General features: G+C 47.6%; 2 protein-coding genes across 9 annotated transcripts in view; one reads left to right on the forward strand and one right to left on the reverse strand.

Moving 5' to 3' along the window:
* Positions 1-8,794, forward strand: part of Csgalnact1 (chondroitin sulfate N-acetylgalactosaminyltransferase 1) — a 211,257-nt gene extending 202,463 nt beyond the window's left edge. For all 3 annotated transcript variants that reach the window (XM_048330335.1, XM_048330336.1, XM_048330337.1), the window contains exons 9-10: positions 5,069-5,150; positions 7,121-8,794. In XM_048330335.1, the coding sequence (XP_048186292.1) occupies positions 5,069-5,150; positions 7,121-7,410 (372 nt within the window). In that variant the 3' untranslated portion in view covers positions 7,411-8,794. The remainder of the gene's footprint in view (positions 1-5,068; positions 5,151-7,120) is intronic.
* A 4,798-nt stretch (positions 8,795-13,592) lies between these two features.
* The window catches only part of Sh2d4a (SH2 domain containing 4A), a 41,898-nt gene continuing 33,042 nt past the window's right edge, over positions 13,593-22,448 (reverse strand). For all 6 annotated transcript variants that reach the window (XM_048330368.1, XM_048330367.1, XM_048330366.1 and 3 more), the window contains 4 exons: positions 20,348-20,540; positions 17,552-17,682; positions 14,798-15,018; positions 13,593-14,173 (listed from right to left, as the gene is read on the reverse strand). In XM_048330368.1, the coding sequence (XP_048186325.1) occupies positions 14,081-14,173; positions 14,798-15,018; positions 17,552-17,682; positions 20,348-20,540 (638 nt within the window). In that variant the 3' untranslated portion in view covers positions 13,593-14,080. The remainder of the gene's footprint in view (positions 14,174-14,797; positions 15,019-17,551; positions 17,683-20,347; positions 20,541-22,448) is intronic.

A 22,448-nucleotide genomic window follows, 5' to 3' on the forward strand; every position in this document is an offset into this window, starting at 1 on the left:
GCCATATACCTGCTCGCAGTCCTGTTGGCGATATGATGCCTCAAGAGCCGCCTTGTGGCCAGTCCTGATGCCCTTTGTCCCTGACACGGGCATCTCTGCCATGCAGCGTTGCTGTTGTTTCAACCCGATGCCTTTGTGCTGAGCCATTTGTGGTGTGGAGGGGGCCGAGCCCTGTCCTCAGCCTTTCTCTGACTCCATCTCTCTATGCTCACCTGCACTGGAGTTGGGTGACCTCGCCTCCTCCACACAGTCCCTCCGGCTCATGCTGCCGTCTGTGTTTACTTACTCGGGAAATGTACACTCACCAGATCACAAACATAATGTCATCACAAGTGCTTTCATACGCCTGCGCCGGGCGGCCCTCTCGCCATCACTGTGAATAGATGATAGTACTTCCTTTACTCTCAGTCCCAGACTGAGGCCCAAACGCAAGTGCCACAAAATAAGGGGCACATTCTTTGGCCTTTGACCTCACAAAAGGCGAGGAGTCGACGTCCTGGAAACAAGAGAATATGGTCGTTTCTTTCCCAGCATGAGATCCATAGAAGACACCTTCATAAAGAGCTATCACCATCTACCAAGATCCTCAGAACTCGGCCTCCTGAGTAGCTAGGATGGCAGGCGTGAGCCATGAGTGCTCAGCTAAGAGCCATTTGAAAAAATGAGGCGAGTGTACTTAAAGTCAGATCAGTGAAATTTAGAGCAGGAGGATGAGATATTTCTCTTCACATTCCATCTTTATCATAGTGATGTATGTAGAAGACACCATTGGTGTGTGTATTTAATACACCTGGGTATGCTTTGGGCCCAGTTCTTGTGTTTGTTTTGTTTTTTTTTGCCAGTCCTGGGGCTTGGACTCAGGGCCTGAGCACTGTCCCTGGCTTCTTTTTGCTCAAGGCTAGCACTCTGCCACTTGAGCCACAGCGCCATTTCCGGCTTTTTCTATATATGTGGTGTTGAGGAATCGAACCCAGGGCTTCATGTATACGAGGCGAGCACTTTACCATATTCCCAGCCCTGGGCCCAGTTCTTGAGCAAGACATTTTACCTTCATCCAAACAAGACGACCTCATAGCCTCTGTGTCATCCTAGGCCGTGTGACTGATGAGCTTCTGTTACTCAAATAATAAAGAATGATAAGTGGAGGGTGAGGGTACCAATCCTACACCCACAATTCACCACAGCTCAGGATATCTGGTGCTCTTGGAGCAGAACCTGCTCCCTGAGTAGAGTGCTCCGCAGAAAAATAACACAGGCCCTTGTTCCCAAAGTGCTAAGCATTTTAAGACGATTCCAGTAAAACATGAGGCTCTGTTGGTGTGGGTCCCAGGCCTGTACACGAACCAGCTCACGGGCGCTCGTGGTGAGTAAGAAGTCCAGGCAGACCCAGCTTTCGGTTCTTGGGAGACTGTTGATGGAGAGGAGATGCTCTGCCTGAGTATTTGTTCTTTATTTTATTGTGGGATTCAGATTGCTTCCCAGGCAGCTCTCCAGGTCAGCACCATGAAAACAGAGCCTTCAGGCTGGACCTCCCTCCCCAGCGCCCTGCAGAGCCGCAGCTCTGGGGGAAGAGATGTTGATTTACGCTTTGTTTCAGTCCTCGTAGAAAATAATCACCCCGTCATGTGAATTGCCCGCAGAAACTTCCTGTAGGAGAGCCAGCCTGATAACTGTCTTTTCGGGGTGTACTGGCCCCTGGAATGTTCTGTGAGCTCTCCCATGGGGCAGGCAAGGTCTATAGGGAGTGGCCAGGCTGGCAGCAAAAGAAATAATAATAATAAGTAGTAGTAGTAGTGTTAGTGTGTGTGTTAGTACTGGGTCTTGGACTCAGGGCCCCTTAGCCTTTTCACGCAACCACTTGAGACACACCTCCACTGGCAGTTTTTTGGTGGTGAATGGGAGATAAGAGTCCTCATGGATTTTCCTGCCTGGCTTAGCTTTGAACCATGGTCCTCAGAACTCAGCCTCCTGACTAGCTAGGATGATAGGTGTGAGCCATCAGTGCCCAACTAAAAGATTTTAAAAAAATAAAAATAAAGGAAGATAGTGTGCTTGAAGTCAGATGAGTGGAATTTAGGGCAGGAGGATGAGATACTTCTCTTTTCACATCCGTCTTTACTTTAGTGACGTAGCTGGCACAGTTGCTGTGTGTATTTAATATCTGCTCAGAGCAGTGGAACTCCATGTGCACAAGTCTGTGTGTCCAGGAAGGCAGTTCCCAGCGTGAGGTCCCCGGAAGGGGACGACATCTTTGTCTGTTGGTCTTGAGAGTTGTCACCTCTGGACCTCCCACTGATGCCTTTGCCCAGCCACTTGGGGACAAGTGGCTCCCTCTTGGAGGATGTTTGTTTCCTCGGGGCGGGCGTCATTGTGAACGTGAATGGGAACGGAGTCCTGAGCTGGTGTTCACCAGGGCTAGAGGGAGAAGTCAGCCAACAGAGGCACACCTGCACCTGCGGGAGTGTTTCTCAGTGCCACGAGTGCCAGGGTGACCAGGTGCAGAGGGTCGGGGTGGGAGTCGGGGGTCAGGGGTGGAAGGAATGCTGACACTGGCTGGGAGGTCAGGCTGGCTGCTCTGAGCAGAACACAGTGGTGAGCAGAAGACGGGGGACCGGCCAGGCAGAAATTATAGGGGTCCTGGGTCCTGCCTTGGATGCTTAGAGTCTGGGGGGTTTGGGGGTCAGGAACTAGGGCTGAGCAGTGGGGAGACCTGAGAGGCAAGAAGGAAGGAAGGTGAGGTAGACAAGGCTGGGTCTTGGAAGGGTCCGGGGTCCACCCTTATCTTCCCTTCCCTCTGTGACTCAGTGGGGACGCCACTGGAGGAGAGTTGGGGAGCACTAGCTCCTTGCCAGGCTGCTCACCAAGGGCCATGCGTACCCAGTGTACTGATGGATCCTCTACTAAGTTGCCCTGAAGTCACAGGCTGAGGCCTGACCAAGCCCATCCCCACAGAAGGCTACCACTGAATGTGCTCTTCCCAGCGTGGCTTTCTGTGGCTCGCCGACTTTAACATCCACGTAGCTGCTTCTGTGGCTCCATCCCTGGGTTATGAATCAGGGTGTGTTGCTGTCGCAACCGTCCTTGAGTGAGGGTCATCCTTTACCTCGTTCAACCATGCCGGCCATTCCATCAACTCAGTCCGGAGTCCTCGATGGCCACTGCGAAGAAGTAATCTCACGTTTCCTTCCAAGCTCTGTTCAGTAGCTCCTCCTGCTTAGCGATTTCTCTTTAAATTCCACATATAGTTCAGCCAAATTTAAATTCCACATATAGTTCTTGTTCAGATACTGGCCTTTCCCTTGGCCTCCATTTCTGTCCAGACACTGAGAGGCCTGTGTGCATCCTAACGAGCAGGAGGGACACGAAACGGTGAACTACAAACGTGATACCTGGGATACCAGAGACCCAACAGCCATGTTTAAAAAGAGAAAGTGTTTTTCCAGGCTTTTCTGCCTTACACCACCTTTCCAGTTGATATTAATAAAATTGCCTCATCGTCTGGGAAGTGTTTGGGGACAGCCCTTTGTCCTGGGGTGGTATTAGAGAACCTTTGTTTTCTGGAGGTGACATTTGCCCACCAACTCTCTCCTGGTCCTGATTTCCCACAGGACATCCTAGGATGTGGTGTTGACAGTGGTACACCTGACACCGGTGGTGGGTTGCAGCGAAAATAGGACAGGGACATGAGTTCCAGAGTAAAATAGTACCTTTAAGAGTCAATCCATTTGTCAATCCTGCAATCCATTTGTCCATTGTAATTTAGGCCAGTGGGAAGCATCCAGAAGGTGGAGTCACAGTGATAAGATAAGTGCTTGGCTGTCACCGATGGAAGAATCTTCAGGGGGCAATTTAGCTCAGTGTTCTCATCTTCTAGGAAAGAAAGGAGAGGGTAGAAAAAAATGAAGAGTGCCTGAGGTTGAAGCTGGCCGGCAATAGTAATAGTGTAGGGACAGATAAGACTCTTCCCCTGTGTAGACTGTTTCAGATAAGACTTGCTGCCACTTCCCTTCCCATCCCTAGGAGGGGAGACTTCCTTTCCTCCAAGCACCTGTGTGAGCTATAAGAATGAATCATAAAAAATACAGCTATTAAGATCTCAAGCCCATTTCCAGCATGACCTCTGCCAATATGTATGTGCGTGTGTATATAATATTTTCACAAACTTTTGCTGCCACAGCAAATACATTGGAAATTTATTTGCAAAAGAAAAAAGAGAGTGCAGAGCCAGCTATCCTTGTTTTATGGGCATTCACTACTTGGATGGCCTCTCAGCTGCCCTGCAGGCTGGCACTCTCTCTCTCTCTCTCTCTCTCTCTCTCTCTCTCTCTCTCTCTCTCTCTCTCTCTCTCTCTCTGCTTTCTGGAGCTGCACAGTTCTAAAATAGTGCCAACAGGAAAAGGCAGTCTTTCTTCAGACCTTGGCCTCTGTGCTCCCTTTTCCTTAGCTAAGGCAGGATAGCAGAGCCCCAGAGCTGGGAACCACTGAGATCTCTAAAGCTCTGGAGTCTTTCTTTTTATGCCCCAAGGAGCCCGGCTGGTGGGCCGTGCCAGGGCTGCTGAATCCTGAGTTGTTCTCTCTCCCTTTGCTCAACTTCCTGAGCCCTTTGCTGGCTGCCCTCCCGGGGCCAGTATAAGGGAAGGGCCCAGGCCTCAACTTCTCACTGGCACTGGGATCTGGCCAGACACGTAGGTGGCTTTTCCATGGCATCGCTCAAAAAACTTGCTCTCCTGGTTTGTTTTGGGTTGTGTGTGTGTGTGTGTGTGTGTGTGTGTGTGTGTGTGTGTGTGTGTGTGTTTCCATGCCTACTCCCTAGAAACATTCCAGCTTGAGGTGCCAAAAATCACATGGCCTTGTTTTGGACTGTTAAGTACACCAGATGCCTGTCAGTAAGGCTACAGATCCAGCCATCCAGCCATGAATCCCACACAGGGCTCACCAGAGCTCTGTGTGTGTGTGTGTGTGTGTGTGTGTGTGTGTGTGTGTGTGTGTGTGTGTGTGTGTGTGATTACTCACCTGCATGTGTGAATGCTGTGTTTTATGTCTCTATCTGGCACACCTTTCCTTACAGGTCATAAAGAAGGAAACTGGATTTTGGAGGGACTTCGGATTCGGGATGACTTGTCAGTACCGGTCAGACTTCATCAACATAGGTGAGGCAAAGCTGTGTCTCTACTGCCACCTAGAGGCTGCCTCCGCACAAGCCTTGCGCAAGTGATGTGGGCTCCTAAGGGGTCGGCCAGTAAGGCTGCTGCTGCCATTTCCCCCCAATGCCCCATCTCATGTCACTAGGGGAAGAGGGGGCGGCCCTGAGATCTCCACCAGCATCTCTTGGGCTCAGAGACCATGCCGTGAGGCACCAAGGTGGCTTCAAGGCAGGTTCCACAGGGCTGCCCCCTCCTCCCAGGCCTCTCGAGGCAGTGTGAGTGGGGAAACCGGGAAGAGATCAGGTTGCTCCTTGCAGAACCTTTGAAGATCCAAATCACTTCCTCACGGTGTCCTAACATATACTTGCACACATATAACAGACACCTGTGTACACACTCACATACATGCACATACACAGAAACATGCACACGTGCACAGACATGTAAAAACAGCAACACACATACAGATACGTAGACACAGACGTACACACACATAGCCATATACACAAGACATAGACACATACGTACAAGGTCTAAAACACACACGTGGTTGTGCATTTCCAGAGCCTTTCTTCAAGAGGAGAAAGGTTCTCAGAGGCAGAGAGGCCTCAGAGGCCTTGCAGCCAGGGAGTGCTGCGGTCAAGAGAAGACAGGGGGGCTGGGGTTATAGCCTAGTGGCAAGAGTGCCTGCCTCGGATACACGAGGCCCTAGGTTCCATTCCCCAGCACCACATATACAGAAAACGGCCAGAAGCGGCGCTGTGGCTCAAGTGGCAGAGTGCTAGCCTTGAGCGGGAAGAAGCCAGGGACAGTGCTCAGGCCCTGAGTCCAAGGCCCAGGACTGGCCAAAAAAAAAGAGAAGACAGGACCGCTGTGTCCCTGTGGGAACGCCGCCCCCATCCACTGAGGTCCTTTATGTTACACCTGACCAGGATATGAAAGACCAGGGTACACACCTTGATCTAGGCTCATAAATAGCCAGAGAGACCCCGCCCTCGGGGAAATGGGGTCACCCTTCCCTAGGGTTCCCAGACATAGGCCTCAGGTTTGACCTGACGCTCCTTGTTTTGGAATCAGACAGGAGATGTGTGTGTGTGTGTGTGTGTGTGTGTGTGTGTGTGTGTGTGTGTGTATGCATATATGTATGTATATATATATACATACATATATATACATATATAGTGACTATAATGAAGGAGGCTGAGGTAGGAATATCTCAAGTTCAAGGCCAGCCTGGGCTACATAGCAAGCCCCTGGCTCAAAAAAAAACAAAACCTAAAACACATACTAAAATTAAGAGTGGTTAAATGGCAAGTTTTCTAAGAAGAGAAGCAGCTCACAATTCCTTTTTTTTTTTTAAACAGTGCTAGGGCTTGAACTCAAGGCCTGGGCACTGTCTCTGAGTATCTTTTTGTTTTGTTTTGTTTTGTTTTTTGCCAGTCCTGGGGCTTGAACTCAGGGCCTGAGCACTGTCCCTGGCTTCTTTTGCTCAAGGCTAGCACTCTACCACTTGAGCCAAAGCACCACTTCTGGCCTTTTCTATATATGTGGTACTGGGGAATCGAACCCAGGGCTTCATGCATGCTAGACAAGCACTCTACCACTAGCCATATTCCCCGCTCAGCAGCTCACAATTCTTAATCAGTCTCCTTTCCTGCCTGCCCCAAACTCGGGAAGGCAGGGATTGGCTGCCTTAATTTCTGGTGCCTCAGCTTCCCTTTCTGGTTTCAGCCATGGCTCTGAGCACAGCGGCCCAGCTGTGAGTTTGCAGGGGACATGGAAGCCACTCAAGAATGGCAAGAAAGGATGTTGTTTCTGTGCTCTTAGAAGAGATGAGCCAGTCTCTGGGGCGAGAAAGGGACATTGACAGAAAGGACTCTGTTTCCTTGGTTCAACATCCCCCATCATACCTCATCCATGCTTCTGCAGCTCAATGCCTGGGCACGTGACATGGCCCCTCTGCTCTCTCCCCACAGGTGGGTTCGACTTGGATATCAAGGGCTGGGGCGGAGAGGACGTGCATCTCTACCGCAAGTACCTCCACAGCAACCTCATCGTGGTGCGCACGCCCGTGCGGGGACTCTTCCACCTGTGGCACGAGAAGCGCTGCATGGACGAGCTGACCCCTGAGCAGTACAAGATGTGCATGCAGTCCAAGGCCATGAACGAGGCTTCCCACGGGCAGCTGGGGATGCTCGTCTTCCGGCACGAGATAGAGGCTCACCTGCGCAAACAGAAGCAGAAGACGAGCAGCAAGAAAACATGAACCCCCAACCCTAAGGGTGGATTTGGGGGAGACATTGAAATTTTTTTTTGTTACTGAAAAACAAATATCTGCAACAAGGAATAAACTTCCATAAAGGGATGAAGAGGAAAAAAATAAAGAATCTGACTGATGAATAAAAGAGCTGAAAGGAGAGAGCCTCTGATTTCTCTGCAACAAGAATTAAAATCTCCACTTTGCTTGTGAACATTGTCCCAATGAGCCCCAAGAAGTCTCCCAAAGTCAGGAAGATTGGGAGATGATAAGATGCCCAATTGTATAGACATTTTGGTTGTGTTTACTGTTGTGCCATTTTTCTCCCAAGAGTAACCAAAAATAACCCTATCCTTTTGGTTGTCTTTTTAACCCTCTCCATTTGTTTATTTTATTTTTTAAATGTACTTTTTGTGGCTTTTGAGTTATATTCTGCTTAATTACCCATTTGCTCCCCTTACTAAAAAAGCACAAGATGGCATAAATGTTTTGTATGTGGTTGTTGTTTGTTGTTGTTGTTGTTTTAAAGAAGATTTTTTTAATGCATTATGAGAACGTTCCGTTTGGGGCATCCAAATGATAGCAGGTCCAAGGACCTGCCCAATTCTCGCCCGTTAGGCAGTGAATGTCTGGCCTGGAGGCATGGAGAAGCTTCTGTGGGACGACTGTGAGACAGACACATGCTTTATCTGAAAAGTGTGTCTGAAGAGAAGCAACCTAACACTGGAGGAAAGGGGAAAGACACTTCCACGGGGCCTCTTCACATAGTTGAAGGTCACACAGTGAGCCCATTCTTATCTCCGAAGAATTAAGGACCGCACTGTCTTCTCTGTTTAAACCAAAGTTATGAAGTTATGAATCTCTTTTCAAAGCAGGGTGCTCTTTGGGATTCTGGCTTCCATGAGAAGAAATGCAGAAGAATATATTTTGAGAAAGAGCCATCTATCTATCTGCTCTGAGTCTGGGGAGATGATGGTTTTACTACATGTTGACTTCATCCTAGACAGGTGGAAGTAACTCCGTTATATTTTTTACCATTAAACAGTTTTGTTCAATCACCAAGATGCTTCTGACAATTACATTTTATTACCATTTCAAACTGTTTTTTTAAATAAATATGGTTAACACTGAATGGTTTCTACATCCACATGAGAATTATTTATTTATTATCAGCACCAGATGCATGAGCTAATTATCCCTCTGATTCCTTGCCTTCTGTTTGCCGACAGAAAACTCATTGTTTAAGCGCTTCAAGAACATTCAAGCTGTTGGTGTGTACAAAAAGAAGCATTGTATTGATTTGTCCTGATAGTTCATAAAATTTAATTAAAACACAAGACGTGAATGGAAGGTGGCATTTGTGCAGCTAATAAAATATGATTTGTGGATTTGATTTCTTCTCGGGGGAACAATGCTGTGTCTTTAGTTTTTGGAAAATGTTATTTTATGCAGAGATCAGGGTTTTCTCAAGCTTGGTATTGCTGACATTTTGGGCCAGACCATTCTCTGTTTGGTGGGGATGTGGGACATGGAACGAGAAATGGCCCTGCTCACTGCGGGAGCACCCCCAACATCCTTATTGGCCTCTACCCACTAAAAACTAGTAGCATCTCCCGCTCAGCTTCGGCAAGCTGTATGTCACAAGTCACTGGCAAACCTTCCTTGCAGGACAGGGAGAGCCGCCCCTGAGAACTTTGAGGAGAAGAGGACCTTAATGAAAAAAAAAATTTGAATCAATTATACATTTTACTTGGCCTTTTTAGTTAGAAGATGTTAGGAAGGAAATGATATTAGAGGCTCCTTCCCACTTTGTGCCTCCCAGTTTCACATGCTGTGGTGATTCCAGTGGCTTTGGGGCGTATGTCTTACCTGCCCCAACTTGGTTTTGGTGCACCCACTTCTGCCATACTCTCCCAGGATCAGGAGGATATAATCTATCAAGGATGTTGATTATGATTATGATAAAATATTTTGCCTATAGAATGAAGCAGTTGGTGGGCAGTCGGTGCAGGTTGCACTTTGTGGACTAATATAACATTTATATTAAATTACCTGCTACAGATGCCCAGGACAGTGGATAAGAATTGATTTTGAAAATTGCTGAGGTAGATGAAAAGGAAAATGAAATGCTCATTAAAAAAAAAAAAGAAGAAGAAGAAGCTTAGGGCTGGGAATATGGCCTAGTGGCAAGAGTGCTTGCCTCCTACACATGAAGCTCTCGGTTTGATTCCCCAGCACCACATATATGGAAAACGGCCAGAAGGGGCGCTGTGGCTCAGATGGCAGAGTGCTAGCCTTGAGCAGGAAGAAGCCAGGGATGGTGCTCAGGCCCTGAGTCCAAGGCCCAGGACTTGCCAAAAAAAAAAAAGCTTAACTAGTCGTTAGGGTTTTAATATGAATTCTGTCCCCCAAAGGCTCCTGGGTCAAAGCCAGCTGACAAGCTTTGGGGAAATGATTGGATCCTCACAACATAGGCTCCCACTTGAAATCCTAGCTATTCAGGAGGCTGAGATCAGAGGATCACAGTTTGAAGCCACCCCAGGCAGGAAAGTCTATGAGACTCCTATCTCCCATTAGAGCTGTAGGTCAAGTGGTAGAGTGCCAGCCTTGAGCAAGAAAAGCTCAAGGACAGAGCCCAAGGCTGAGTTCAAACCGCAGGACACTCTCTCTCTCTCTCTCTCTCTCTCTCTCTCTAACACACACACACACACACACACACACACACACACACACACACACGGCAAGTGTCTGCAGTTCAGTTTGGGTACATCGTGGGCGCCACTATGGGCTATACATTAGAGATGATGAAGCGACCTCCTCACAGTTGCCCTTTGTTTCTGTCATTCTGAAAACTGCCAATGGATATGAAGGCGAAGAGTTGCTAGGAGTGCAAAATACAACAGTTGTTACAAATACAAACACAAATAATTGCTACCTTAAATTCAATGCCCAGCAACTTAAGGTATCATGGTGCCTCCTCATAGACAGTTGGGAAAAGAACCTGGTAGTCATAGCATTGACCTTCTAAGACAAGTAACACTGTTGCTTGCATTTATCTAGGTGCAGAAAATAGAGGCTCAGAATTGTTCAGAAGTTTACCCAGATGCCTGGCCAGAGCTAGCTAACTGAAGGGTTCTGTGTAATCATCCTGTCATGTGGCCTTCTCCAGAAGGTCTTGAAAGTCTGCAGGACCTGCTCTCTGGGCCTTAGTTTCCCACTCTTCCCCTGCTTCTCAAGCCCCCACCCCCACCCCCCGAGAAACCCAAAGAGGTGATGAAAACAGATCAATCCAGGAAAGGCACAGGAATCCACTGTGCCTTCTTCACACCCCTGTGTCCTGACAGGAAGTGGTACTTCCCAGAGGAACAGAAGCCCCAGCATCCAACTCTCATGCTCGATGCCAAAGAATGAGGAGGAGAGCTTAAAAACAGACTTGATATTGTTCCTGAATGTTGCTGATTGCAGCTAATGACCTTGGGCAGCTCCTCGGAAGGGTGGGTGTGCTCTTTGCCCAACACACATCAAATACCTGGTAGCTGTGTGCGATCCATATTCTGATTAGCTTTATATTTTAACTCAAAGCTGTTTCTCCTGGCAGGGCCCTGGGCTGGGCTGTTGCTGCCAAGCTTTATGGGGAAGGTGCCAATTCGTCGAGGGAGTTGGGTACTGGTTTCCTCCCAAGGCAGAGAACAGGTTCTTTCCTGTTGGCTGAGGGGCCTTTCAAAATGTCTTCCTGTTACCAAGCCTTTGAATGTGCTCCCTGGAGAAGTCAACCCCAGCATCCCCAGGGGGTTTCTGTCCACAATTTTAACCAGAAGGCAGATGGGGGCGGTTAGGGAGAATGGCGTAGGGAGGTGTAAAGGAGGGTGCTTTGTGGGGAGGTCTCAGTCTGCCAGCGCAGGACATTGCCCTGGAAAGAAGCCAGGCTCTGGCCTGCATGTACGCCCACCCAAGATCCAAGGAAGGCCAGGCTGCCTACAGGGGCTTCTTCCTGGACTGGCTGAATGACGATGGTCTGGGTTACTGGGTGACCAGCATTGAGACCTTATCCTCTGCAACCTGAATGCGACATCTTTTCCTGGAGGATAAGATCCAGCTCCTTCCGCCTCTATCCTTAGTCCCCGAAGCTTCGTACCTCACCACCAACCCTCTCTCCATTCATTCCAGGCAATAATAAGCACCCCGGCCTGCTGGAGCATTAAAAAACACACACAGAAACAACACAAAACCAAAACAACAACAACAAACCCAAACCACCAAACACAACATAAGCACTCGAATTCAAAAGCTAAAGGCAACTTTATTAACAATTTGTCCTTTCCTCTAGTTAGTAGCTTCATGCAGATCCCTGTAAAGCCCACACCCATACCAAAGAAGAAGCTGAGTGAGAGGCTTTGCCTGGCAACTCTGACATACCATTGAGAACCCTCCAAAGGGGGGCACGTGACATCTTGTTTTGGAATTACTGTGGGGGTCACTGGGCTCGTGACTCAGTTGGGGGAAGGACTTCAGACAAGTGCAGCCTTTCAAGTGAAGACCGACCTAGATGGGCAAGAATGGAAGCACATCACCCTCCCCCCTAGCCTGCAGGCTTAGGCATCACCCACGGGCCACTGCCTGGCCTATTGGGAGACAGGCACAGCGAGTCCTCAAGTAGTGAGGTCTCCTGTTCCAAAAGCACTCCAGCACTGGTCATCCCAGTTCCCTGGGCAACTAAGTCAGCAACTCGGTGGTAAACACTGATGACTGCTACCATGGGGTTAGCAGCAAAAGCATTAGAGGATGCTAATCCATACTACATCCAGTCCAGTTATCTGCAGACCAACTAGTAATGGATTGCACAGGCCGTCCTTGTGTCCTTTACTCTTTACAAGCTTCCCTTTCTGTCTTAAAACCATCCCAGACATGCGAGGCAAGAGGCCACTAGGATAAACAGCTCTGCAGTTTATGTGTACAGTGAGCTAATAAAGGGAAGATCTAGAATTCATGGCTGCTGGCTGGCTCCTGCCTGTCATCTTAGCTATCCAAAAGGCTGAGATCTGGAGGATCATAGTTTGAAGCCAGCCCAGGGAAAAGAGACTGTGCTAATCCATCTCCAATGATGGACAGCAAAATGCTGGACTGAGGGTGTGGTTCAGGTGGTAGAGTGGCAGCTGCGAGCAAGGAAGCCAACTGACGGCTCAGTGAGTTCAAACCCCTGTATCAGCACACACATACAAAGGCACCACAAATAATACTGACAGAGTTAGGCCTGAGCTTTAGCTTCCTCAGTCACTGTCTAGATATTGTCTCTAAGTTGGTGCTGGACCACAAATGGCTGGATCTTCCGGGTAGGGGTGCTGTAAGGCATGGAATTCCAGGTTGAGTACATCTGTGTCCTAGAGCTAAAGAAGGACTAGTTAGAAGGTTGTTTTTTTTTTCCCATCTCCCGTTTTTACTTCATGTGGAGGATGGGAAAGTGTATGGCAACAAATGGATTCATATGTTTGTAAGTTACCATATTAACTTTCTGAGGCTACTGGAAAATACTACCCTATACTCATGACTTAGACATCTGTTCTCCACTGTTCTGAGGGCCAGAAGATTGAAGGGTTGAAGGTTGAAGGGTTTGTCCTAAGGCTTTGGGTACCTCCTGGTTTCCAGTGACTGCCAGAAACTCCTGGCATTCCCTGCCTTGAAGTGACCTAACTCCAGCCTTCTCTGCTTTATACCAAATCTCTCTCTGAAGGATGTCAGTCATGAAATTTGGGGCCTGCCCTAATCTAGAGTGCATTCTCATCTTCCCGCGACTCCACCTGCACAATCCCAACACATTCACAAACGGGTTTAGGACTTCAATGTATGTATGTTCACATGAACTACTGCTTTTCAGTACAACTTAATTCTGAGAGGTGTCTAGTTTCTTCTTTGTTCATTGTATCTTACATACATCCACACCAAGTCAGATCCGAACACCTGGTGTATTTGTTCCAGGCTCTGCAGCAGTGACAAATGGTCCCTCCTCTGCACATGCCTCATGGTTTTTTGTGCCTTTGGAGAGGAAGTGCAGGCTCCTTCTTCTCTCCTCTGAAGCAAACAAGAAAACTCACAGATGCCTGTTCACCATCTCAACAGCCCCTGCGCATCCATGGTGGGAGGGGGGGTCCTCCGCCAGCCCCACACTTGCAAACTCCCCATTCAATTGGCATCTGGTCTCCTATATCCCAGCTCATCTAGCATCCCCTAGATCACCCAGCATCCTGTTAGGCCTCAGGAAGGACTGTTTTGTTTGCCAGCATTCCAAAGACAAGATGGAAGTTCCTATCAACAGGACCTCTGAAATGACAGAGAGGGCTGTGGCAGCTCACAAAGAAGCTCACCGGAGCTACTTCTTTGGAAGTACAACTGAATTCTGGGAAGTGTCCAGTTTCTCCTTTGTTCGTTTTTTTTTTTTTTTCTTCCAGATGTCATGAAGGTCGTATTCTTCAGGTCAGGTCATTGCTGACATTGGTACTCTTGCCCTTTGCGGATGAGGGGTAACACCCCGATGTCTGTGCCAAGGAGGTTGCAGCCAGGCCTCCAGGGACACTCCATGTGGAGTGCTAGTGCAGCTGCAGGGTGATTTTGGCTTCATACACGAATGTCCATGTCAGTGGTGCCTGTCCAGGTCGGGGATGCAGAACGGCCTGGACGGAGGCTGTCACTCAAAGAGCTCCAGGTAATCAGGTGGTTCATCCTGCTGCCCGCAGGGGTAGAGCAGGAGCTCCTTCCCCAGAGAAGTGATGGGTTCCTCCTGTCAATCAGAAGGCACGGGGTCAGGCTCGGGAGTGCAGCAGTCACGAATGGCTACTTCCTCAAAGGTTATCCCTCGAAGGAGTAAAATATTTTGCTATTTAGTAATTGCACCAAGGTAGACTCCATATGCAAATGGATAATATAAATGAGAATTATGTTTTAAGAAGAACACACTTTTGCCGGGTGTTGGTGACCCATGCCTAGCCAAGAGGCTGAGATCTGGAGGATCAAGGCCAGCTGGGCCTTTTATGCTTTTTGCTTATAATACTCTGCCTTTACCCTTGATTGGTAGCTTATGACAATATTAAAGTCACATTTCTCCTCTATACGCTCACTTTCTGTCTAGCTCTAATGTAAGGCTGTGCTCAGATGGCATCTGTGGGTGCCCAACTTGGTTATCTGTGGTGTTCTCTGCCCCAGTGGAATCTCCCTGGGTATGTGAGGAGAGACTATGTTCTATGATAAGGGAAATACAATTAAAAATCTGAAAGATCAGGAGGAATTATCAGAGATGAGCCTTCCACCTTGTGATGTGTCTCAATCATGTTTCCCTCCTAATTGCCTGTCTTTATTACAGCAGATAACAACATAGGGAGAGAGTTCCATTTAGGAACAGTTTTACCTTGTGATATTCCACCAGGTCAGCCAGGGTGGCATGCTGCAGCTGGTCCACACCGAGGAAGCTATAGGAGTCGGCAGAGGCATCGATGAGGAAATGTTTGCAGCCTTCCTCTGACAGGTGGGATAATGCATAGCCCTTCATCCTCTCACTGACTCGGACCAAGAAACTGCCCGGCAGGCCTGTGCTCAGAAGTTCATTTGCTCTCTTTAGGGTGAGAATTCCTGTGGGAAGAGGGGGGGAAAGGGAGAGCAGGTGTTTCAGCCAACTCCTTTCTAAACGTCTCCTCTGTTCAGCCTAAGCCATGTTATATGCACGTGGACTTCTTAGAACTATATTCTGGTATTTCACAAATGGACAAGAATAGATTCCATAAGGAAATGGAAAGTAAAAATGAGAACTATGGTTATAAAGACCACATGTCAACTGGATGCTCATGCCTGTAATCCTAGCTCCTCAGGAGCCTGAGATTTGAAGGGCAGTGATTCAAGACCAGCCCAGGCAGAAAAGCACCTAAGAATCCATGTCCAAAATAACCAAAAAAAGTCATACTGGAGGTGTAGCTCAAGAGGTAGAACACTAGAAAGCTGGGCAAGAGCAAGGCCCTAAGTTCAAACCCTGGTTATGGCAAAAAAGTAAGACCACATTTTTCACTTAAAGTTTCATTTCAGCACAGGTGACGGTGGTACTGAGCGAGTCAGATCCAAAGGGGACTTTGAGGCGCTCCCCTCATGCCTCCGCCATCTACCATTGAGGCCTGGGAACACCTGAGATTTGCTCTAGCTGTGTGCAGCCAGAGCCGTCTCTAAAGGACAGAAGGTGGAGAATAGGTGCAGCTAACTCCTGCTCAGGACAGCCTCACTCTGCGAAGAATGACCCAGCCCTGGGTGTCAACACACCTGAAGTTGGAACTTCCCGGCTTGGAAGTTAGTGAAGTTAGTGACTGAACAGCATAGATCCAGGTCTCCCGAGGTGCTTCTGCAACCTATGTGCTTTCTATATCCCCTGGCGTTTAAAGGAGTAGAGCTTTGTTTGTTTATGTCTTTGCATGTATATTTATGTCTTCATTCATATTCAAAGGAGCAAGTTCTTCCTATTTACTTGAGATTTTACATAGAGACAGAGTTCAGGGGCCTCATGAATTCTGATCAGACTTTAGTTCATAAAAATCATGGGATTTGACTCCTGTCCTGAAATTCATCTCTTATTTCTGCTATAATTCTGCAGGTGTCTGAGATCTGTGGGTCACAGTTCAAAGCCTGATGGGGTAGGAAAGTCCATGAGACTCTTATTTCCAATCAACCACCAGAAAACCTCAAGTGGAGCTGTGGCTCAAAGTGGTAGAGTGCTAGCCTGTGCAAAAGAGCTCAGGACCAGTGCCCAGGCCCTGAGTCAAGTCCCCACAACTGATCAAAAAAAAAAAAAAATACTGGAGTTCCAACGATTCTTCGGGTCTGATGCTGTAACTGAGAATGATATTTTGCAGCAGGGTTAGGATTATGATAGAGGGAAAGCTAAGAACACTCCCAAAGCTGCTCCGTTCTGATATGCCACACCAGAAGCGCTTCATCGCACACAGATTTCCATTTTAAACAAACCCTAGGAGCTGGGCGCTGCTGACTCACACCTGTACTCCTAGCTAATCAGGACGCTGAGCTCGAAGGATGCCAGTTTGAAGTCTGTCTGGGCAAAGAAAAGCTCAAGAGACTCTTAGAGCAAAACGCCGGACTCAAGATGAGGCGCATGTGGTAGGGCGCCCACCATGAGTGAAAAAGCCGAGGAAAAGCACAAGGCTCTGAGTTCAAGTCCTGAATATGGTGGTACATGTGGGAAACTCCAGCCCTTGGGAGGCTGAGGTTGGGGAATCGTGGCTTCCAGGCCATCTGGGGCTCGATGAAAGCCTGCCTCAAAAACAATCCTATGACATACAGTATCATAGCCCACATCCTCAGGGAAGGAAACGCAGCACCGACCTCAGTGATCTGGTCATTGCCTGCATAGTCCAGACAAGCAAGCACTCTGCCACTGGGCTCCAGCCCCAAGCCCCAATCACAGACTGCACCGAAACCAACTTACACGGCTTAAAGAAGCCACTGCCTTTTCTCAAAATCCCAGAGACTGAGAAGTGATCAGGAGCCAGGCTGACTGAGGAGCTTGTTAGGTTAAATACAGAGATGATTTATCCATTACTCCCTACTCAGAATCCAACCAGCCCCCTGGCAGCCATAACTAAAAGCCAGAAACAAGGGATTGAAGCCACAGAATAGTTACATTAGAGATCTCAAAGTTTAGCTCTACCATTTAAGAGATAAGGGATCTGTGACTCAAAGAGGAGAACAATGGCTTAGTCAAGTGCACTCAACTGGTTAGTTAGTTTAACAAAACCATCTTGTGCCAACTAACCACCATCCTACCACAGTCACCAACCCCAGCTGACACCACGGGCAGAAGAAAGATGTCACGACCGAGTACCCCTGTGGGAGTCAGCAGGAAACCCCGCGTTTCCCACCCACCCCAGGGCAAGGAGTTTGTGGTGGAGAGTGATCCCACGGTGCACACAGGGGCCGTGGACGCAGACTGCCTTCTAAACAGGCACGGGAAGGCAGCTCATAGAGGAACCTTTGAGAAACAGCTTTGTGGAAATCATTTGAAAGACTCTTTGGGGGCAGCACAGCTAAAAGGCAGCTTTTATTCTTTCTGCCTTCCCAGTGGATTCGCCCCACTTCCTCCGCTGTCAGAGAAGGTCTCAGCTCTCACCGTGGAACCAGGGGGCGATCGTGTCTGAGCTCTTCTGGAAGCCCGCTCGGAGGGGGAGCTGCTCCTCTTTGAACCATCGGATGATGTCTGCCTGGGCAGGGGTGGGTGCCGTCCTGGTCACTCCCTGATTTCTGTGAGGTGAGATACATTGTCTAGTTAGAGTTAATGACTTTGGAAACAATGTCTTAAAAAAGAGTGAGTATATATCTCTCTTTATATACTAACCACGTATGTATCACCAATCTACTAATATGTTCTATAAATCTCTAGATACAGGGTATCTATCTACTAATCTCTTTATACACTATCTACTTATCTATTACTTAACTATCTTTCTCTTGGTACACACTATCTTTCCATGTATACTCTATCTACTTATGTTTGTATCTCTAGATACATGCAATCTATCTACTTATCTCTCCATAACACTCCATACATAGTCTCCCTTCCTCCATCAGTACATTCAACTGATGGAGGACTGAAAACATTCAAGAACAATAATTGCATGTACAGACAGACCTTTTTCATTGTTATTATTCCCTGACCAATACACTATAATAACTACCTACCCAACACTTAACATTACCATTAAGTGTTCCATGTCATCTAGAGATGATTTAAAGTACAGGGGGAAAGGGCCTATGCCATTTTACATCAAGGGCCTGAGTATCCTCAGCTTTTGGTATCTGCAGGGGGTCCTGCAATCAATTCCCATGGATATGAAAGATGATTACGGACACACATTTATGCACACATTTATGCACACACATGCACACATACACACATAACTTTATATACACAATACAAATATGCACATGCATTTGTACACGCATATACATTTGCATACACATGTACAGGTGCATACACATATACACATGCATATACATACACACATAGGAATGTCCTGTAATGTAAATTAATGCTTTGATATATGCTAACATGAGCTACTCATGACGATGTGTCTGCATGCATACACATGGATATATGACCCCTTGCGACTCTCGGGCATTTTGGAAAAGATACCCTCTACTATTTGACTTTCCCTAGAAGCAGACAGCTCATATGCATGCAGTGTTATGATCACTTCTCATATTAGCTTCCATGTTAGTTAGGTTCTTTTTCTCTGAATGATGCTAACGGATGGAGCAAAAAGAAACACCAAGGACAGAGCGAGTGTCTGTCTTGTCCTGGGCTGGCTCCTGGCTGACCTCTATCACGGCTGTTTCAGATCCCAGGCCGGCCTCCCTCCTTCCAGCCTGACACACAGGAAGCACTTCATACTGCCTCCTCTTTATCTGGAAAAAATGAGCAGAGGACAGCTTACAACGGGCGCTGCACTGTGTTTAAAGGCCACTTACACTGCCATCCATCACAGCGCTATGCCTGAAGGAACACTGTGGGAACAACAGAGGCTCCGGGGAAACTGGAGGGAGCCACACGCAGCTTAGGCCCGGGCTCTGTGGCTCCTGTGACCACACAGACCAGCTGTGGGAGGCCTCTTGGGACCCATCTTGTTTTGTTGTCCAGAAAGAAAACATCATTCTCTTAACGGTCCCTCCTTAGTACACGGTCACTTCGTGTTGAGTCTTTTGTGTACAAATGGAATATTTCAGCTGGGCAAGCAGAAATGATGACAGAAGAAAGGCCCACCTTCGCGTCTCCTCTACGGTCATAATCCTTGTTTAAAGAAAAAAGAATTTGGGGGCTGGTGGCCCATGCCTGTAATCTTAGCTGCTCTAAATGAGGATCAAGGTTCAAAGCCAGTATGTGCAGAAAAGTTCCTGAAACTCTTATCTCCAGCTAATCAGCAAAAGGCTGGAAGTGGAGGCATGGCTCAAGTGGCTAGCCTTGATTGAAAAAGCCAAGGAACGGTGCCCAGACCCTTAATTCTAGCTCTGGTATTGGAGGGGGTAACTACTGACTCAAAGCAGTCTGATTTTTGTTTTCCATTTCCCAAATTCCTGTGGTGGAGCTCTTGTCTACCACGCAGGATTCCTGGGTTTGAATCCCCAGCACCACTTAATAATAGACAATAGAATATCAAAAATGCTCTATTATCAGTGATCAGGAAAAAGAATTTTATAATCAGTAAACACAGGGTACTACTGTATTCTTCTGGTACATTCCAAAACACATTGTTCTTCCTAATTCTGGCATAGCCTAAGAGGCAAAGGTATCATCTTCACCAGCAAGAGTTCATTCATAAAAATGAGTGTTTCCCACTCCCCAAAATATCAACTGGGCTACTTATTTATCAAACCTGGACTCCCACAGAGCGGTAAGATGGGCCACCGCTGTAAACCCAGTTACTGGGAAAGACGACTGGGAAGAGCGGAGGGAATGTCTCAAATGATAGAGTACCTGCCTAGGCAGTGGGCGGCCCTGAGCTCAAACTAAAATAAAAATACTAGAAAAACAAAACAACCCCTTAACTCTCTAGTAATTAAAATGTGGTGTGAACGTCGGCCAGCCCTTAGAGAGTCCTATATTCTTTGATTTCCAGAGACAAGGGAGCATCTGCCACCCCACTGGCCGGGGGGTGGAGGTGGGGGGGTGGGGGGTGGGGGGGTGGGGGGTGGGGGGGTGGGGGGTGGGGGGGTGGGGGGTGGGAGGAGGCAGGTCACCAGAAGCCATCTAACCCGGAGCCCTTGCTATACTAATGACACCCAGTGTAGGCATTCCACAGCAAGGCAAAAGCTAGCTCTCGGATCAGGAGTCTTGAGAAGCCGGGTGAGACGGGAGACCCCGTCTGCACAAGCGGCCACCTGCACCTCTGGGTTGCATGTGCCTTCTTACCCCGGTGGTTTCTGGGGGCACCCCGCCGGGGGTAGGAACTGGGGCTTGGGTGGAAGCGGGGGTCTTCTGGGCTTCTGAGGAGCGCTCTGCAGCCCCTCGCCGCTTCTTCCTCTCTGGGATAACCTCTTGTAGTCTTCCCTGGCCTGTTTAGCCAGGGAGCGTCTCTTCTCATCGGCTGCTTTGGATTTTCGCACTAGAGAAACAACAGAGTGTGAGAAAGACACCCCTTCCCCCCCAGACAGGGCACACAGCAGTAGTGCGCGTGGCATCTGCACAGAGGCCTGCAATGAAGAAAAGGTAAGAGTCCCGTCCCTTCCAGTCCCAGGCTCACATGTAGGAGGACGTCTGCCTCGAGTCAACAGTAAAGACCAGGAAGGCAGGTGCTGTGTGACGAAGGCAGGGGGAAAACTGAGAAGCTAATCAAAGAGACTCCAGAAGCTAAATCAAATCAGAACTGGTCTGATAAATCAAAAAAAAATAAAAAATGAAAGGGTGTCATCTATAACATGTTCTAGAAGAACCATAGAACATGCAAAAGTACATGTAAAAGAATCCCACAGCTGCCGTGTTTTATTTTACAACGTTAAAGACACGAATACAGAATATAAGAATAATTTTCATGGAGTATATTTTCACTTCAGGCATTATTGGTCAAATCCTGTCATGTTTGCCTTCAAAGAGACCTCCTAATTATTTCATTGTCTTAGGATTTCAATGCCTAGCACAGAAGGTTACAGGTTGGTTCTTGTAAATATTTTCACTCCCCTGCAATTATCATTTTAATAGCATTTGTTGTAACAGGACTGCAGACCAATTTTGGATTGTGAACATTCTGTAAATACTTAGCCAGTCCTGTGCTGTTGTTCAACCTGCCTCCAGGGATAAGCTAGAAGTGTCGCCTTTGTCTGTGTCTAATGGAATCTTCATCCTTTCTCCAACCCAAATCCTAGCCTCCCTGAGCCTGCTGCACTTGGCGTGGCTGACAATGGTTTGTTCTCTCCCATGGCATTCTCTCTGCAGTGCTAGCTCAGAAGGGGGTGGAGATGGGCTCAGTGCCAGGAGAAGGATGCTATCATCTCCAGGTGGTAGGGATCACAAAGTTACTACCAGGATGCAAATATCGCCATGTCCTGCAGCCCTGCAGTGGATCAGTTCCGAATAGAACTATTAGCTGGCCACATGTGGCTCATGCTTGTAATCCCAGCTACTCAGAAAGCTGAGAGCTGGAGGATCAAAGCTCCAAGCCAGCCTGGGTGGAAAACAAAGTTCTTTGTGACTACAGCTACAGTTTACCAGCAAAATACTAAACTGAAGATGTGGCTTAAGAGGTAGAGTGCCATCTGTGAGTCAAAACACAAGGCCCTGAGTTTAAGCCCAGCTACCAGAACAAAAAAAAGAAAAGAAAGAAAGAAAGGAAGGAAGAAAGAAAGAAAGAAAGAAAGGAAGGAAGGAAGGAAGGAAGGAAGGAAGGAAGGAAGGAAGGAAGAAAGAAAGAAAGAAAGAAAGAAAGAAAGAGAGAGAGAGAGAAAGAAAGGAAGGAAGGAAGGAAGGAAGGAAGGAAGAAAGGAAGGAAGGAAGGAAGGAAGAAGAAAGAAAGAAAGAAAGAAAGGAAGGAAGGAAGGAAGGAAGGAAGGAAGGAAGGAAGAAAGGAAGGAAGGAAGGAAGAAAGAAAGGAAGGAAGGAAGGAAGGAAGAAGGAAGGAAAGAAAGAAAAGGAAAGAGAAGGGAGAAGCACTGGTGAAAATTTATGGGGTGGGGGAACAAAACAGCATATAAAACACAAATAGTCTTACATCTTACCTCTCTAAGAAAACTAATGTTGACAGGTTAATACTCTTCCAGCTTTTTTCCTTCATAACTTACTTTCTAAAAACAGTGATTATTTTTATACTAACTTGCTTTTCTTCCCCAAGCCAAAGAGATATATTCTGAAGTCCTTGGACACTATCCCAAAGCACATGTCTCAGTTACATCCACAATATTTCACAATGTAAAGGGGGTCACCATTTTGATGGTACAAAGATAAACTGGGGAGAATTCTGCTATTCAAAAGCACTTGGACCCAAACTAACAGTTGGCATAGCGCATTTAGTGTTATATCA

This window comes from Perognathus longimembris, chromosome 21 (genome assembly GCF_023159225.1).
Source record: "Perognathus longimembris pacificus isolate PPM17 chromosome 21, ASM2315922v1, whole genome shotgun sequence".
Taxonomy (NCBI): domain Eukaryota; kingdom Metazoa; phylum Chordata; class Mammalia; order Rodentia; family Heteromyidae; genus Perognathus; species Perognathus longimembris.